The sequence below is a fragment of the Ictalurus punctatus genome, chromosome 7 (genome assembly GCF_001660625.3).
Source record: "Ictalurus punctatus breed USDA103 chromosome 7, Coco_2.0, whole genome shotgun sequence".
NCBI classification, from domain to species: domain Eukaryota; kingdom Metazoa; phylum Chordata; class Actinopteri; order Siluriformes; family Ictaluridae; genus Ictalurus; species Ictalurus punctatus.
Genome location: NC_030422.2, coordinates 21731397 through 21750742, shown reverse-complemented (window position 1 = coordinate 21750742; position 19346 = coordinate 21731397). Strand labels below are relative to the sequence as shown.

At 43.4% G+C, this 19346-nt stretch overlaps 1 protein-coding gene across 1 annotated transcript; it reads right to left on the bottom strand.

The window, feature by feature from the left end:
- Nucleotides 1–1592: 1592 nt before the first annotated feature.
- Nucleotides 1593–18876, bottom strand: LOC108267420 (insulin receptor substrate 2-B). Its single transcript, XM_017471470.3, has 2 exons — nucleotides 14936–18876; nucleotides 1593–4352 (listed from the first exon to the last, which is right to left on the bottom strand). The coding sequence occupies exons 1-2, from the start codon at nucleotides 18465–18467 to the stop codon at nucleotides 4348–4350; spliced, it is 3537 nt and encodes a 1178-aa protein (XP_017326959.1). The 5' UTR covers nucleotides 18468–18876; the 3' UTR covers nucleotides 1593–4347.
- Between the last annotated feature and the right edge of the window lie 470 nt (nucleotides 18877–19346).

Genomic DNA, 19346 nt, shown 5'->3' with positions numbered 1-19346 from the left:
GAATGTATGCAAGACAAGTTAGTTTGTGATATCATTTATGCTATAACTACTAATCCATCACCAGCCTGTGTTTTTTTCCTGTCTTGAAGTGAAAAGAAAAAAAGCCGTGTAAAGTGTAAAGTCCTCCATCCTGTGCCGAAAATCATACTGACTGTGAAGGCCTGACACTGGAGACGTCTTCCATAAATGGTCAGTGTCTCCTCACAGAAAATTTCACCACATCAACAATTATATCTTGCTCTTTGTAAATAACAGCACTTTGTTCCCCAGTTCATTTATTAGGCTTAGATTATGTGACGCGTCCATCATACAATCCCCTGTGAATTTGCTGTTACTATAGAAACAGTACTGTATTAAAACGAGTGCATTAATATTAACCTGTAATTTGCCCGACAGTACTACTGTCAGAGCTGATGTTATAGAAAATGAATCAACACATTCTGACCAATCAGACTTGAGAATTCAGAATTGAGAATGTATTTACTAGAGAAAGTCAAGCAAATGAGCAGTACAAGTCGATTAAGTGGTAAACAGCATTTACCACAACACCACAGAACCTACACAGGTTCAGTGCAGGTGGTCTATATGTGGGATTCACACATGCAGCTTCCTGATGTTGAACGAACCACAGCGTCTTTTTAAAACCTGCATTATATTATTGTATATGTGCAGTTTCTTCTCTAGATGTTTTAATATGGCCTCTTTACTTTTTTTTTTGCTGCTGCAAACTGTTAATTCATCTGCTGCTGTTACTGAACAACTCGAAATGTCTCTGAGCAGGAGGTCAAGCAAAGGAAAACCTGCTGATTGGTTGCTCTGCTGGTGGACTTCACTCGTTGCGTAGGTTATTTACTCCTAAAATGGACCTTGGCCTTGCGCGCGCACACACACACACACACACACACACACACACACACACACACAATAGGTGGCGCCAAAATGATTGTAGGCCATGAGACATACTTAAATGGAAAAGTGTGAATCACTTCTGGCACTTTTCCTGACATTTCAAACATAGAACTGCTTCCTATCAATCACATCCACCTCATAACCCTTCATCATTATCTACAATCAAATACACCGAGTACAGTGACAAGCTCATGAGCACATCTGATAACCTCAAATGATCAAAAACGGTTATCAAACAAGGGTGTATAATCTGGTTTGCATTCTTATGACATGAAAAATACATGTACCAAACACTCAGTTTTAGAACATGAACTACATATACATAAAATACGTATTTCAGATCAGTAGTTTCTGAATAATACTCACCAACAACCATGCCACGGTTCAATCGGATCACACCATTCCCCCCATTCTGCATGATTGATGTGAACATTACCTGAAGCACTTGACCTGTAGCAAGTGGATGGTGAACGTATGTGGCCAAAAGTATGTGGTCACCTGAACGTAACACTCATATGTGCTTTTTGAACATCTCATTCCAGATTTAGTTGCCCTTTGCTGTTAGTATAACTTCCACGAATTGATTTCAGTTTAGTTTCTACCCCGCTAGAGTTAGGGTAGCAATCCTAGTCTTAACACTCACACACAGTAAGAACACAAAAAAGAGTCTGCAGAGCCACATGTTACATTACCACATTTTTATTGCAATAGCTCTATTCAAAGCAAAATGTCTGATAAATATAAACACTATGTAACGCTCCAAAATCTGCGACCACTCTCCTTTTCCAGCCAGAGAAAAAAGACGGGGGTTGGGGGTGAGGGGATTTGGGGGGGGGTGTTGAACATGAAATAAAACAACAGTATGTACAGTGGACACAGCCATGAATGGTTGTTAATATATGTTTTTTTTTCTTTTTCCCTTTCAGACTCTATGAGCAAAAAATAAGGAATAAAATAAAACACAGGAGGTTTTAAACCTCTAGATCTGAACGCAACTCTGCCAGCAAAAGCATTCAAATTTCATTAACCAAAAGCAGATCCCACGACAGCTGTCATTACGCTAATCACCAAGATCACGATCGCCCTAATGTTTCCCTCTTTTTTTTTTCTTCCTTTTTTAAAAAAATTCCTTTTTTAAACACAGCAGCAAAATAAAAATACAACTGTAACAAAATACATTTTACAAAACTGCAAAAATGCCTCATCACTCTGCGGGAAAAGCAAGACTTTCCCCAAACTTTGAGATTCAGAAAAATATCCAAATTCCATACAATTCCAAGGAGATCAAAACTTTACACTAGATCCTAAATAAAAGAAAACTTCAAATGAACTTGCAAATTAACGACGCACCACTGTGCATCTGTGTATATTGTCATTCGGCATTTGAAACACTGGCTATTTGGATTGAAATTTCTCAACCAAAAAAAACCAAACAAACAAAAACAAAAAAAGCAACCCTGAAATTGCGACACAGTACAACAAAATATTCGGTCAAACAAACAAAAACAAACAGCAGCTTTTGCCGGATCTTTTCCAACGTACCCAACATTGTTTTGAGGCAGGTTTTTAAAAATAGTGCCGAAGTAGCTCTTTCAGTCATGAAGGTTTGTATAACACAGATTACTGTATCTAAACTGAAGAAACTGAAGAAATCGAAAGCAGTGTTCATGCCACAACATTTCTATTACGCTTCTTTTTATCTTACAAAAATGAAGAGCTAGTTTAAACATGCCCTGTTTTCTTTGAATGACAGTCCGCCGCTGTGGCCTGTGCTTCCTAAGACACGAATCTGATACAAAATACGGGGAAGAGAGGAAAGATCCCTTGACCAGAAGGGAGTGAAATATCGAAGGACTTGAGTTTTAAGAGGTTACATTCACATTTTGAACTTTCAGTACCAACAATTTTACAACATACCATGAAAATATCTCTATTTTTCTCGTTTTGATTTTCAGTACAAGCATCAAATGAAATGTTTCACATTTGGTTTGTTTATATCAAATGTACCGAAATAAGGGGACGACGACGACGTGATTTCTTGTACCCAACAAGCCAAAACATCTTAATCTCAAGCTGGAGATAAAGATAAAGTACCATGTCTGTCTTTTATTTTGTTTCACACCTGCTCTCTATAGTTTTCTTTCATAAAAAAGTTTGACACAGACTACAATAAATTACAACAGTAAGGCAAAGATTGAGCTTGAATCCGGTGCCACAGTGTTTCGCTGGGGCACTCACTCAAAGCATGTGTACAATACTGAGAAGAAGACAAAAACGATAAACTGCTGGCTAATAAAATTTAAAAAAAATCTGCTTTTCTCTCAGAAGGCTTAATGTTTCTGTTCGTATTCTATCTTTGGGTGTGTTCATAAGAACAGCGTACCGATTAGAGCTTTGTGTACTAATGCTGGGACGATTTCATTTGAACATGACGTTGCCTAGTTGCTGTTAAGATCATAATTAGTGTGAGCCTCGTTTAGTTAGGAGTTCCTTGTACGAGGAACTCTCATGAGTTACTTTCAGTCATGTCAGTTATAGTAACGCTATCCGTGACCCTACGCTGGCCCTGTGAGTGCTCCGAGACTGGAGCAGATCTCATCTGGCATTTTGTTTAGTCCCAGAATAGACGCTTCCTCTTTTTTTTTCCCCCGCCCAGCTCCTCCCCTTCTGTCAATCCTGCATATTTGGTAGTGAGGAAAAGAGGCAGTGTGCTCCCTACCAAGGAAGAGAGGAAAGGGGGAGTGGAGGACTGCGAGAGTACAGTTGGTCTCGGTCACACACGAAGAATGTACAGCACGTTGCACCTGGGGCCCAGCGTAGGGTCGACACAGCTTAATAGCACGTCAGAGTGCGTTACAGCCAGCGGGATTATGGGATTTGCACAGATAGCTTGTGTGGAGGACTTCTTTTCAAGCAAAACACGCATGTTGTGGGAAGAACACTTGTAAACGTACAGATGCAGTAAAAAGCTAAATTGTAAAAGGTCTCTCACAGATGAACCCCTGAACAATGCGTACCTGTGCGTACAGTGTGTCTGCCCAGCAAAAAAAAAACAAATAATAATAATACTAAAACTCGTAAGAAATGCACCTGAAATCTGAAAACGAACGCATTTTAATCAGTAAACGCCGTGTACCTATGTAGATGAGACTGCTGACAATAGTATTAGGATCTCTGCATGTCAGTGAGCCAATCCCTTTTATGAACAATTAAAAAGCAAAACATTAAAATAACAATCAAAATATTAAAGCGCTGACTTCAAACAACACCAACCCAAAAGATAACGCGCTCCTAAAGATGCGAAATTTAAAGCAAGGACATGACGAGAAAACAAAACAAAAGTGGAGGTCCCTGGGGTCGTTCCTGCAGGGTGTGCGACGGGCCGAAAGTGGCTCGATGGCTCCTCCATTCTCCAAAAAGCAGCCACGTTGCTCTTCTTTACTCTAGATCCAAAGGAAAAAAAAGACAAGAGAGAGAGAAGAGCAGGGTTTAGTGCAGGAACATTAGGGTCATTAGGGTGTTTGTAGCATATTACGGTTTATCACAGTATGAAAATGTGTACTTTGGGACCAATACTGTGTTTAGTATCACAATCTTTGATAGAATTATTATTATTATTATTATTATTATTATTATTATTATTATTATTATTATTATTATTATTATTATTATCATCATCATCATCATCATCATCATTTTAAAAGACAACTAAAAAACACTCGTTACGAAACACCTCAAGGTTTATTGGATCAAATGTACACTACACACACCATCCACTTTATTAGGAACACCTGTACACCTGCTCATTTAAGCAGTAATTTAAATCAACCAGTCATGTGGCAGGAGCATAATGCATAAAATCATGCAGATATAGGTCAAGATCTTCACTGAATGTTCACACCCAACATCAGAATGGGGAAAAATACTATGTCTGTGACTTGGTTGTTGGTGCCAGGTGGGCTGGTTTGAATATTTCAGAAACTGCTAATCTCCTGGTAATTTCACACACAACAGTCTCTAGAGTTTACAGAATGGTGGAAAAAAACAAAAACAAAAAGCATCCTGTGAACAGAGGATCTGCAGGCTGAAACACTTTGTTGATGACAGAGATCACCAGAGAAAGATCAGACTGGTCTGAGCTGACAGGAAATCTATCGTAACTCAAATAAGCACACTTTACAACTGTGGTGAGCAGAAAAGCAGCTCAGCGTGCACAACACAATAAAAACTGAGGTGGCTGAGCTACAACAGCAGAAGACCACATCAGGTTCCACTCCTGTCAGTCAAGAACAGGAATCCGAGGTCATCATGGGTACAGGCTTGCCAAAACTGAGCAGTTGAAGACTGTTATAAGAAATATAGTAAATAAAAACACTGCACCAAGTGCGACACACTCAAGCATTCTAGGTGGATGCCAGAAAGGAGAAGCAGCGATGATGGCATGAATTAATCATTGAAACGCCTTGTTGATAAAGGTCAGAGGAGAATAGCCAGACTGTTTCAAATCATACACATTGAACCTTGAGGTGGACACGCTAAAACAGCAGACCCATACTGGGTACCACTCCTGTCAGCTAAGAACAGGAATCTGGGGCTACAGTGCACTCAGGTTCACTGAACCTGGATCGCTGAAGAGTGGAAAAAGACCAAGGGACGCTCACAGTTTGTTTTTTGTTTTCGCCTTTGATAAACCCATCAGCTCAGCAATTTCTGAAATACTCCAAACAGCAAGTCTGGCATCAACAACCATGCCATGGTCAAAGTCACTGACATCAGATTTCACTCCCCTCCGGTGATACTTGATATAAACATTAACTAAAGCTCTTGATCTGTATCTGTATGATTTTATACATTGCGCTGCTCCCATATGAATGGCTAGTTGCATAATTACATTAACGAACCAGGGGTACAAGTGTTCCTTTTAAAGTGACCAGTTAGTGTATATTTTATATCGGTCATAAGTTAATAAAGCCTATTAGTTTAGCACAGTTACAAATCCTTTACAGTTCTCGTAGCCTAGCATCACAGTGGTTTATGGGATCAGCTTGTGGGTGCACTTTTCAGTGGACTTTCGGTCAAACATGACAGAACCCTTTTGACCAATTTGTTCAGACTCAGTGAGCGAGTTAAGTGATGACATTCGAGTCAGCGAGTTCATCAAGAACCTTTACCATGGATATTGGAAGCGGCACATTCACTGGTCGGTTTCCAGTTTCCTGTTCCTTGGAAACAACAATGACATTCAGTTCACTGACTTGAGTCAGCTGTGTCATTTATGGCTTCCACCGGTCCTGTGTGCATTTTTGGCTCGGTTTGGCTCAGTTTTGATTTTACTACTCAAGACCTCTAGTGATGGGAATGATCATACTTTCAGTAAGTCAGATCATTTGGTTCAGGTAAAAGATAAAAGCCAACTCGTTCAGCTCCCAAACAGCACACTGACATTTTTTTTTTTCTAAACCAGACAAAGTTTGAAGTATTTTAACCAGGGATTTTCTTCTTTGCCTAACTATGGCTGATATTGTCTGATGAAATGTTACTTGACTTTCTAATGAACATAAGTGCTACTTTGCCTTGCATTTTATAAAATCATTATAAAAGCATTATATAAAATCAGTAAGGCACTACAAATGTACATTACCATATACTGTATGAATTCTTGTATTATGTCTGCTGTATCAGTGCTTCATTACAAAGATTCCTTTCCACCTATACGTTTAATCCTGATTAATGATATCTTCCCCAAAATGCTTGAATAGCCTACATCTTAAGCAAGTTGTGCGGCAGTGTGACGCGCACACAGAGAGCTGAAGGTTAAATGCACGCCTCACCATTCGCATTAATGAACAGATCGGATGTTGAAAAGAGCTTTCTGTGGAAGCATTTTGATTAAATTACACTGCAAGAATAACTGCATTGCCTAGCAGCTCATATAATGGAGTCAATTTCGATGTTCGCCTGAGAGTCGACTCAAATGACATCACTATCATGGCTCAGCACACGGGAGCCACCAGGCAAAGAGGAATGTACACACAGCATTAAAAAGAAAGCCAAGCCAATTCAATTACTTAGAGCAGCGCTCTTCAATCTTTATGAGATTAAGGAATTCATAAACTAAGATCACAAACCCTGTGCCGAAGCCACGCAAGTTCAGATTCAGATGGACTTTTGAACTGGCCAACCGATTCGTTAAAAAGAATCGGTTCACACACGTGATTCATACGACAGGCCAGACATGTCCCTCAATAGGCAAGCCCGACTAGCAGCATGCAGATGAAGCAGCAAAAGGTGCGAAGAGCACAATCAGAGATTTGCATCGTGTGCAGGTGTCACTAAAAAGCATTCATTCAGAATGTGAGGTTATGATGTTCTCAGTGTTTAACACCAAATTTATCATCATGCTCATTTGACAAAGTATGCAAAAAAAAAATATTTAAATTGTCATGGCAACTGTGACAAAGTCACGAGGTGTCATGCATTTCATCAGTCGCTACACAGGAAAGGTAGTTAGACATCTCTGTAAAGTAAAAAAAAAAAAAAAACCCAAAACAATAAACTCGCAACAGAACGCTTACATAAAGGTATTAAAGGTTCAACAATTGAAGCTCATTGTAGCATTGAAAAGGCAGCAGACTTTTTTTTTAATAATGAAACAGAACTGCTGATCTCATTTCATCCAATTTCACCGACTCTACCCCTCCCTCGCTTTCCCAGCTAGGCAGTGGGGTCATGTGCTAGCCTGGTTTGACCCCAGTGTGAACAATCGATGCTTTTGATAAAAGGTTTTGTCTGACCAAACAAAGGCAACAAGGACACAATGCGAGTGATTTTTTGAGCGCTCAGGCCCGTGACGGCTTGGAGCAGGAGAAATGCTGCTAGTGCACTGTGCGAGTGATGATCAGCTTCACTGACGCACCACAGGGCCATGAGTTCCTCCTGGCACACGGCCCTGGCAATCAGGAAAACAACATGACCAAAGGTTATGTAAGGAGCGGCTAACATGACAGACATGGCCTAGTGAACCTGACCTGTTCTGAGAGTTTTGGCATTTATGCCAGTAACACAATGTTATTATTGAGTATGCGCTTCAGTGCCAGCATGCTTTATAACAGTAAGGATGGAGGTGCCAGAAATGGTTATGCAAATGTACTGCATAAATTAGTCAACACAGAATAATACTATCATGGACACTATAAACATATCACTATATTAAATTTGAGTGGTCATATGAATAGACAGCATATCAGTACACCTTACAAAGACAACTACTGCTTAAAATTTAGAGGCAGTCCCATAGTCTGTACAATAGAAACCATGATGCATGATGACACTAAAGGGACGTCCAACTGTGATGACTGCAGGTAGTTTCATACAGCATTACGAAAATATTAAAGTGCAGGATGAAAGCAATCATTCTGAAACTGTGAAGTGTAATACGAGTCCATGGTTAATGGGAAGAAACTCAAGAGATATTTGTGGTCCGAGTCATTCGCTCTGTGCTATGATGCAACCACTGCAGCAGCGTAACCAAAACCCAATCCCACATCCTCATAAACCATTTTAAAAGTGGATGATGGGGTGTGTGGAGGGGGGTTGGGAAGGGGTGGGGGGGTGGTTCTGAAGTCCTACGTCACCACTCACATGCTAAACCCTGCCTTTCAGTGCGTCTCTGCATAGCCCCAACAAACCTGACAAGTATAGCATAGTGCAATATCCACAATAGCCTGGATCCATAAGTGGAACAGTGACCACACTCCTGCCACGCAGGCTCCACATCAGAACCTATTTTAAGGAGATACTTTTCCACCCAAAAGTATTGGGGTTACCCCTGTCCCCATTGACACTATCCCACTATCCCTGTCCCAAGATGAAGGTCAGACAGACCCTCATTTAAACAAAAGCTCAAAGGGTTGAATGTCAATGAAATAAAATATAACAAAAACGCACAAGAACAGAGTTTTATTACGGGGGGGGTTCGTTAGACAAACTAGATCAGGTGACTAGGTCAGAAATCATGTACACACATGTACACAAAAATGTCCAGGTGTCCAATTCATCCCTTTTAATCCTATAGCAGGATGATGGGTGTAGTCCTCTAAATCTCAAGTAACTAAGATCACACCCGGTCAAGAGAGCTAGTTCGACGCTTTAGCGCAACACAATTAACTCCAGTAACACACTCGACTGTCTGAACTGAAGGTCTCTCATACTGATCCATCGTCTTCTCTCCAGCTCTTACCACCTTCCCTAATAGGTCTCGATTTCCAGTATTCACAGCCTTGCTAGAGTATAAATATGCAACTTTATATCTTAGATAAGCCTGGGGTGGAACCACACATTTAATAAAGATCACATTTTAACTGCGATATCGAGCTTAGCTAAAGTTCTTTTTCAATCATTTTCCTTCTGTGTTTCCCTGATGGCCATTATGGACGCTAATAGATAACAGAGTTTCATTTACTCCAGTGTATTAGTTCATGAGCTCTTGGTTCACATGATTTTAACTTGAACAGTTTAGGTTGTACCTAAATTGTGGTGACTTATTCATCTCTATACTTGACAACTTATTTTAAAAAATTTAGAAATGAAGAGGAATACAGGCATGTAATGCTAGAAAATCATTGAGGTGGAGTGATAAACAGTAGGCAGCTGTTCAGCCTGGGCTCTGTAGTGTCAGAGCAGGCAAAGCTGCTGGGATTTAACACACTTACTGAAAAGAATTAGACATTCCTAGAAGTCCTGAACTGACTGCGCAACTTACTACTAGCCCACACTGACCGTGCAAATGTCCTCCCAGAACATGACGCGGACCAGGTGCGCCACAGACAGGTGAGTGCTTTTCGTGTCCCGCTTGGAATCATCTCTACAAGTCCACTTGCAAATTTTCACTGCATGCTGGTGAGTGAGTGGGGAGGCGGGCTGTAGTTACAAAAGGTTGAGAATCTGTTTTAAAACATTTAATCCTACATAAAGTGGCCACTTTATAAAAGTCACCCAGCCAATCAGGTTACAGCTTTAGGCACACATACAAAAATGGAGGACAGATTTGTGGTAGAAAAATTTGGGTCTCGATCAACTCCCTAGCTTGTAAATCAGTATGTCGTGTACATGAATGAGTTGGGGCACTAGGAAGGACCCTGGCTCTACACATTGGGACACTGATAATGATTACGTACTTGTGTTGTAAAACGTCGGCAAAATTGAAAACATAAAAATATTTGTTTTATGTCATATAAACATTTAAAAGTCGTTAGACTCAAAAAAAAAAAAAAAAAATGTATATATAATGTAAAATAAAGTTAAAACTCAATAACTTGATAATCATTTGAGAGCTACAACAACGATAACAACCTACTTACTTGTAGACGAAGCTGGCTGAGAGGCTTCAGAAAACATGATGTCATTTGCAGTAAGGGAACATAGTGAGCATTGACGCTCTCTGCTTTTTGCGAAGCATTGTGGAATTTTTTTGACACTGGTTGAGAGAGCCTTTAAAATGGCCGACTCCCTGATCAGTGCCTTGTCTACTGAACTAGGGTGCTAACTGAGACATACTCATTGCCTTGTTCGCTAAATAAATACAAGGGGATTTAAAACATCACCAACCTAAACAGAAAACGCAAAGAGAAATCTAATCTTTGTTGTTAACGAAGCCAAACAATTAAACTAGTCAATTAGCCAGTACCATTGAAAGGCAGAAGCACTAACAGTGCTGGTGTGGTTACGTCAAGAGCAAAAGCGTGATTACAATGGCCAATCATTATAACACATCTTCCTCTTCTGTGAAGAGAAGTAAAATCCTGTTGACTCAAAGCTTGCTTAAAATGAAAGTCCAAGGGAAGTCGTTGAGGCATCATGCAAAGCATGTATTTTTGTCGAACGCTTCATGCCCAGAGTTCCTGTGACAGGCTCCAGACCAGGATAAAGCAGTTACTGAAAGTGAGTGAGCCTAGTCAGAAAAAGATGGCTTTGAATTAAACTTCTGTATAATTTGTCCTGTGAACTATGACATGAGCTTTTCTTTAGCATTTTATTTGAAGGTTACCTTCACAACACATTCATGAAATTCTGAAAGGCTTATGTCAAAACACACAAGATGAGATGCAGCTTTGTCTTGGAAAACAAGCACCATCAGTTACCATTATGAGTGGACTAATTCACATACTGCATTACTGGGTTTTTTGTTGTTGTTGTTGTTTTTTTAATCCATACCTTGTAAGTTATTAGCTTGTTTTTACTAATGTATATTTTGATTTTAAATAAAGGATTTTCTGTTCTTTTCTCAGTACAGGCAAACATGTTGAAATTCTTGTCCATGGTAATCACATATATGCCAGAGATCATGTAGAAAGAGATTAGGGTAGAATGTTTTAGTGCATTCTTTAACACAGGAAGAATTGGTCCTGATTCTACCATATTAAGAAACATAAGGACAGTGGTGGTTTGATGGTTAAGGCTCTGGGCTAATGATCAGAAGGTCAGGGGTTCAAGCCCTAGCACTGCCAAGCTGCTACTGTTGGGCCCTTGAGCAAGGCCCTTAACCCTCTCTGCTCCAGGGGTGCTGTATCAAGGCTGACTGCAGTCTGACCACAACCTCCTAACATGCTGGGATATGCAATCACTGTGCTGTAATGTATATGTGACCAATAGAGATTCATTACCATTATCATCAGTACATAATATAATGTATATGTAATCTATAGAGCTTAGTTAGAATATAACTTGATCCTAATGACATACTACCTCCATCACATTCCCTGACACAACAAAGCAGCATAGAGTGTGTGTACCTGACACTTACACGTATTTCTAATGCACTGCTCTTTTAGACAGGCAAAAAAATAAATACATAAAAGTGTACACAAAGGGTTACTAAGTACAAACCGTGACATGAATATTAGCATGAGACATTTTAAATAAATAATTTAAAATTTTGTTAAAGTGTGTGTGTGTGTGCACGCATACACGTGCACCTGCATATGCATAGCACCCACAAGCACAGCATGCAGTGTTCTGGACCAAGGTGTTCCTGTCATTCCTTAAACCTAATTTGGGGCCTTACAAGTGAAAAAACACTGCCATGGAGTACACACACACACACACACACACACACACACACACACACACACACACACACACACACACACACACACACAGCCTAGTTTATCTTGCTGGGTTAAGTGTGCACTTCAGTATGCCTTTTGGTAACACACTTTAAATGACAGATCTGTGAGTTCTGACATGCACACTCATGTGTGTGCGTAATGAGTAGACCTAAACTGTCACTGATTCACTAATCACTACACACAAACATGGGGTCAAGGTTTCTTTAAGGAGGGGTGTGCATGCATGTAAAGTGAGTAGGTCAAAGTTTCAGTGTGTGACTAAAAAACACCATTAAACATGAGCAATGACAAACAAAAGTCTAGAATTCACTACAGACCCTGCTATGTTCCACAACCACTTCTCTAGGAATGTAAGAACACTTAATACATCAGTAAATTCCAGGTTAGCATACTTTTGGGACTTCACAGACACTGGTGGCGAAAGAAGGGGGGAAAAAAAACCCACAAGGAATCTCCACACTCCACGTCTATTGGTCAGCCAACCAAAGCGTGGCTGCGTGGGTGGACGCCTTGCTGGAAATGCAGTTAGAGCAATGTACGTCACATGAGACTGAGATGTTTTCAGCCCGAAAGTGCTGACAGGAGCATTGCACAAACTGTAACTCGACAGGTAAATCAGTGTCCGAAGGTGAAGAAATAAAATCCTTGGTAGCAGTTTTAGTCATGTAGGTGAGAGGTACATTGTGTGATGTACAGAAGAGTCATGGGGCTTCTGTGCAAAAATGTAGCTCCAGCAAATCTTCTACAAGTTACCTAAATAAAGAGAATGGCTTGACTTTACCCGTTTATTAACCTGGAATTGTCAAAAACAGATACACAACCTGTCGTGCCACCTGCCAAGTCAAACCCAGGCTTCTATTGTAGCACAAATCACTACCCTGGCAGTTCCAGGCATTCCAAAATTACTTGCGTTTGTTTAATATGGCTCATGTCTCATAGGGCATTCATACTCTAACACAAATAGGACTGTTAATGCCAAATGTCTCACATTTAACAGCACGGTCAATACACCTTCCTCCTTGATCTTCCTGATTACTCATCTGTGCCCGTGGCCCTCTCAGTGGCCTGTCGTGGTGCCTCGCACAACCCCAAACAAGCGCATAAGCTCGCTGTCAAAAAACCCCGAGCTGCTCGATAAATCTGCCTTGGGTAGATCACCAGAGACAAAAATAGCTTGTTTCTATCCTTTTTCACCGCCATAAAAAGAAGCCTCCACTCCAGAGTGAACACACTGACCTGTCCTGTTTACCTCGGGCTGTTTGAAAAGCCATGCCCGAGAGCCAGCAGTGAAAAGCAAGGCACATTTCAGTGTAGCTATGCGCTTGCTAATTTACATTCCAACACCACAAAGAGGGCACATCTCCAAAACCCAGGTGGGCCGTCACACTGCTATTGCCAAAAACACTGCAGCGGTGGCCAAATGCCACAGAAACACAACAAAGTATGAAGAGAATCAGACATGTGGTCAGGGCATGCCTGATAACGCAATGAGTTCCATTTGAGTGGTTAACAATCCGTATGCTAGAATGTGCCTCGAGGAGCTTGTGCTATCCAGGTGTAAGTGCAACATGACCGTAAGCACAACTGTAACAGTTCTCAGCACTTAGGTGTTTCCTGTAAAAACGTGTGCCACAACATGCTAGGCCAATTAGACGACATCAAAGAAAAGCAGAGTACTCGTCAGCAAAACATGCGCATACATGCTCTACAAACAGACCCCACACCTGGTGAGGGGGTGCGACAGGAAGAGAGAACAGCTGAACTTTAGCAGATCACAGAGAGTTCAAGGTTTATGTGCTTATTGACAGTTCATGATTTTCTCCCCTAGACCTAACACACACAGAGAGAGTGAGAGAGAGAGAGAGAGAGAGAGAGAGAGAGAGAGAGAGAGAGAGAGAGAGAGAGAGACACACACCCTTCCAACTTCACACTCTCACACAGGTGCTGCCTCTCCCTGTCTTTTCCTCTTTCCCTCATTCTCTCATCTCTACTTCAACTATATGATAAACAAATGAGTCAGCCAGGGCTCGCTGAGAACACTGACTCACTCTCCCCTCACTTTATTTCTCTCTCTCTCTCTCCCTCCCTCACACACACACACTCACAATATTTTTCTACCAAGCACCAAACCGACCCAGGAAGATCTAGACACAAGTGCGATAGAAAGACAAATAAAATTAGGAAAAGACAAGTAATACTACAGAGGACAACAGCATTGGCAGTCAGTTTTGTGTGACCACAATATGAGCATTTTAGAAAAAATTCTTTGTTCAATATAATTCTGGACTCAATAACAAACTCTACATTGATTTCTGTCCATGCAACAAATATCTGGAGCTCAAAGATCCACGCAGCGACTGAAACAGACCCTGCTGTGTCATCTCCAGCGAGTGGAAAGAGGTCTCCATAACTAACACAAACACGTTCTCTAGACATCATCACACGCTACAGTAACACAGGGCCTTTGACCTTTTAGCATTCAATATCTTAACAGGCCTTCGAGCTTTACTGCAGCTCTTTACTACATATATGTTTACTAGACTTTCCTGTGCGGTTACGGTTACGCAGTAGACTCGCACTAATGGATAAACAGCAGCAGGAGTAAGAGGCTCTGCCTCCACACAAACACACACACACACACACACACACACACATCTCCCAAGGGAGCAGGTTGAAAATGAGGTTATGTGACTGATGTGCTTACCACAATAGTTAGAGCACAACTTATGGAATATTAATAAAAGACATAGACTTGTACTGTGTACTGTGTACTGTGTACTGTGGTTTAAAAAAACATGCAACAGGTGGAAAAAGGTGATGTACACAACCCCATGGAAAAATAAATGACTAAATGTAATGAAATGACAATGAAAACAAGGCCTACAAGGTTACATGCTCACCTTTAGAAGTTGCAGTGATCCGCTCAGATTTACTGAAATCTATGCTGGCGTAGTCCCCGTTTTCTGGGAGGAGCACGCCAGAGGCCGGCATTTGGGGTTCAGCGCTGGCACTCTCAGTCCCTTCGTCCTCTCTCAGATCCAGGGCAATGTAGTTGAGGCCATTTTGGTGTTCCACAGATAGAGTCCTTCTGGTTCTCACAGAAGAGGCACTTGCTTCAGCTCGGTCTGAGGAGACGCCCGGTGCTTCCTCGTTGTCACCTGCTGCTTTGTTCTCCACACACATCCATGTGCTGTCGAAGGATGATGAGCTCTGCCACTTATTATCCCCCACCTGAGGAACAGCGCTAGGCACTGAGGCACTATTGTCCAGGCCATTCGCTCCCGTCACTTCCGTAGATGTGTTGAAAGTCTCCGAGCTGTGTCTCCGCCTGCCCTGGGGGTCTGCACGGATGACCTTCGGCTCAACAGGTGTGCTAGAGCTTGGATACCTCTGCTCACAAACACTAAGGTGTTGCAGCATAGTTGTGGGGCTTTTACGCTCCTCACGTCGATCACTGCTCATCTCTGTGTAGTCATCTGACGGTCCCAATGTGAGTCCACCACCTTTGGTACGAATATAAGTAGGGGGGTTCCAAGGGGCCACCAGTGATGAGCGTGAGGACTGACTTTTGGGTGGAAGGCCATCCACCTCCACACTCATATAATCCTGGGGAAGGGGAGAGTGCCGGTCCTGCCGGTGGGTGCTTTGGCTGGTGAGAGTGTCCTCCATAGTGAGCGAGTAGGTGGCCTGGTCACCAAACTCAATGTTAATGTACTCTCCAGGACTGGAGGGACATTCCACTGTCTCACGTGCCTGTAAAGACCCATGAATATTGCGTTGGCTAAGGGGGAGGCGGCTTGGACGTGCAGAATGGCAATCCATATCGCTACAGCCATTATGCTCAGGTGTGGTGCTCGGAGAGATGTAGACAGGTTTGGCAGGTGAACTCATGGGAACATATTCATCATGCTCACGCCGATGTTTTGCTGGGGTTTTGTATGAACGTGGTAGGGAGAAATATGAGCTGTGGGATTTGGGTATCTCAGGAGCGCTCAGTGTGTAGTAAGTGTCATTAGAGAATTTTCGTCTGCCTGCCATGGGCCTGCTCTGAGACATATCCATGTATTCTCCATTTTCAGGATGCTCATTACCTCTCTGACTAAGGCCCCTGCCACTAATGTGAGGGCTGGCTGGCGTTGGGGTGTCTGCTCCCCCATTCCCACTTGGGAGCATCATCATGTAGCCTTGTGAGTCCATGTGCTGAGAGGGAGGTGAGGCCACACTCTGAATGTGTGGGGAGGCACAGACAAGAGGACTGGGTTGCATAGGCATGTAATCTGGGTCTCGTGCAGAGGGCACCACACCAGCCATCATGGGCATGTATCCATCATCTTTAAAAGAGTCAGCAGCACGTAATGCAGGGGGGTTGTCCTGGCTGTGTTCAGAGCTGGAGCTGTAATCAGAACGAAGTGATGAAGAGATGGAGGCAAGCTGGCCATTGCTGCCCAGAAAGCTTCCCTCAGCTACAGCCTCGTCCAGCGAGAAGTTGGTCTGGGTCATCTTCTGGTAAACAGCTACTCCACCTGCACTCCCAGCTCCCACCTGTCTGGAAAAGGAAGGAGTGCGCCTCCTAAATGACCGTGAATCTTCATCAGCAGTTTCATCACGGGAAGCCTCCCCGGCACTCCCACCGAACATATCTCGGCTCCAGCCCATAGCCATGTAGTCACTGAGACAGTGCTCCTCCCGGATGGGTGGTGTGTTGCTCAGTGAGTCAGGTGTGTTACTGCGTACTCTGAAGTAGCGAAAGTCTCCAGGACTGGAGCCGTATTCATCAGAAGAGTTGAAGCCTCCATCACTGGGAGAACCACAGATGGAAGCGCTGGAAGGCCGTGTGTTGGTGTCGGTGACAGACCCATGGCCGCTGCTACTGGACATACTGACGGGACTAGTGGTGGAGGGGAAATGAGACACTGGAAGTGAGGCAGATCGTGCATGGTAGGTGGCACCTGGCGGGGCTCGTACATATCGGCTCCCCGTCCCACCACTGCTCTCCTGTCTACCCAAATTGGCACGTGCTGTATTGAGGTGGATCAGGCTGCCTGTGACTGACCGAAACGGGCGGTTCATGGTGCCCTCACCTTCACTAGAGGTACGAAACCTGTATCCACTCGCACCACTGCTCTTACTGCTAGGTGGCGTGCCAACCACAGACTCAGCCCGAGATCGCCTTTGCAGTCCTGTCTGGCTGGGTGGCAGGTTTCCCAGGTGGCGACGTGTGGTCATGAAAGCCATAGGGTTAGAACCTGACGATTGACTTTTACTCCTCGGCCTGAACTCGGCGTAGGCCTTTAGAGCCTTCATGGTATCTAAAATGGTCTCATGCATACTCTGAGCCACCACAGAATCGTCCACCTGCATCCATAACTCGCCAGGACCGATTGAAGAGGAACGCCCAACCTCTATAAAGAAGAAGCTCTCCGAGTGGCCACAGCGTCTGATGTTCATCAGCTGCAAGTTTACACACGGCGTCTCAGAATTCAGTTTTACTAGGTGGATGGTTTTAGTAGAGAGGCACAGCCTGTACACACCCGTGAGATTCTTAGTCTGCCCCAGGCCCTTAGGTTTCACGTTTACCTGCCAGACCTCTTTGAAGACGGTGCCTGGCGTTACTGTACCGTAGCCGTCGTCGAGCTCGTCGGCCTCCGTGTGGCCTTTTTTGCCTTCACTCATCAGGTCGCTGAGCGCTATGTACCAGTCCTCTTGCTCTTGCTCATTTTCGGCCACAATTGCAAAGTATTCGTCCTTGGTATAGAGAGCTATGAGGTGTTTGTTCTTTGAATCCGCCCTTTTGTTTACAGTGAAACACTGATAGAGATAAATCACGCGTTTGGGAGGAGAAGCGCTCGCAGCAGCAGCAGCACCGGTAGCACCGGTAGAGGAGGCGGCGGCAGAACGATGGCTGCTACGGAACTTCTTCTCACTGTCATAGTACTCCAATCGGCTCGGTCCTGAACGGCTCGCCGAGCGTAAGACGAAAAACCTCTTATGGCCGTGTTTCTGCTTTCTCAGGTAACCGCACTTCCTAATGTCGTCCAGCCCGTCTGCAGAAGCGGCGCCGGTGTTAACAGATGAGGTAGGCTGTGTGTGGCTCGTAGCAGCAGAAGCAGCGGAGTCCTCATGTGCTGGTTTAAGAGAAGACAAGAGGCTTTTTCGCGCGGGAGACTGTTGATAGTTTTCGTGATCAAAATGTTGTTGTTGTTGGTGTTGGTCCTGCGGTTGATGATGTGTGTGTGTGTTTGGCACCGCAGCCTGCTGATGTTGATGGAAGCGCGCGCCGCCGCCGCCGCCGCCGTTCAGCGGGGAAGAAGAAGGGGGATCCCCGCCGGAGGGGCCGCCGTTTGAAACTTGTTTAGCTCCGACAGTCCTCTGCTGCGCTTCCAGCATCAGCATGGCGGCGTTGCCTTCTGGATAATTCGCAAGGTTTGCCATTTGGTTAGTAAACGTTAGGTCAAGTTTATCTTCGCCTTAGTGTTGCGCTATGAGACCCCATTCTTGTTTGGGGAGAGGGAGGGATGGAAGGAAGGGAAGGAAGGGAAGGAGGGAGGGAGGGGAGTCGTGCTCTCCAATTTATTCCTCCCGATGATGCGCTCCTCTGAGCCGCCTCAGGAAAACGCAGCCAACGCGACAAGAATTCAAGCCAAGCCACTGCAACATGACCACATTACCCGTGTCTATTATCGCTGGATCCTAGCGGCGCTGCCAGTCTGTTTCTCACTCCCTCTGTACACACATCTCTATGGACCGCGGCACAAACAACACGTGACCCATGCGTCATCCAACTACAGGCGGGAGCACGCCGTGTTTGCAGTCATCTAATTGGCCCACGTGAAGGACCCTGCAGCTATCCTGAACGAATCGTGACGCAGAATGCGCGTGCGTCGTCAATACATTCAACCAATGACTGTGCTGCGAGTTTCCTTCCAGAGAAAAAAAAAGTGCGTTCTGGAATTGATTGACAACGCTGTTGTCCAATAGGATGAGTCTGACTGAAACGTCCTTTTCTACTGTTGTTAGTGAGACGGACATTTAAAATTTACAGGCAGGCTGCAACAGGTTGTCGGGTTTCCTCCTTGTCAAGCGCATAACCGCGTTCTTTCACTCTGAGTGGCATTAAATACGGAATTAAAGCTTTTAAATAAACAAATAAATAGATAGATAAATAAATAAGTACATACTGACTTAGAGCATCGGTAAAAATAACTGCGGTTCATAGTAAGATCACATCTCAGTTGGCACAGTTATGATCGGTTACTAACGGTATTCGTCATCATGAAAGCGCTGTCTGTTGTGTAACCTAACGTTATAAAT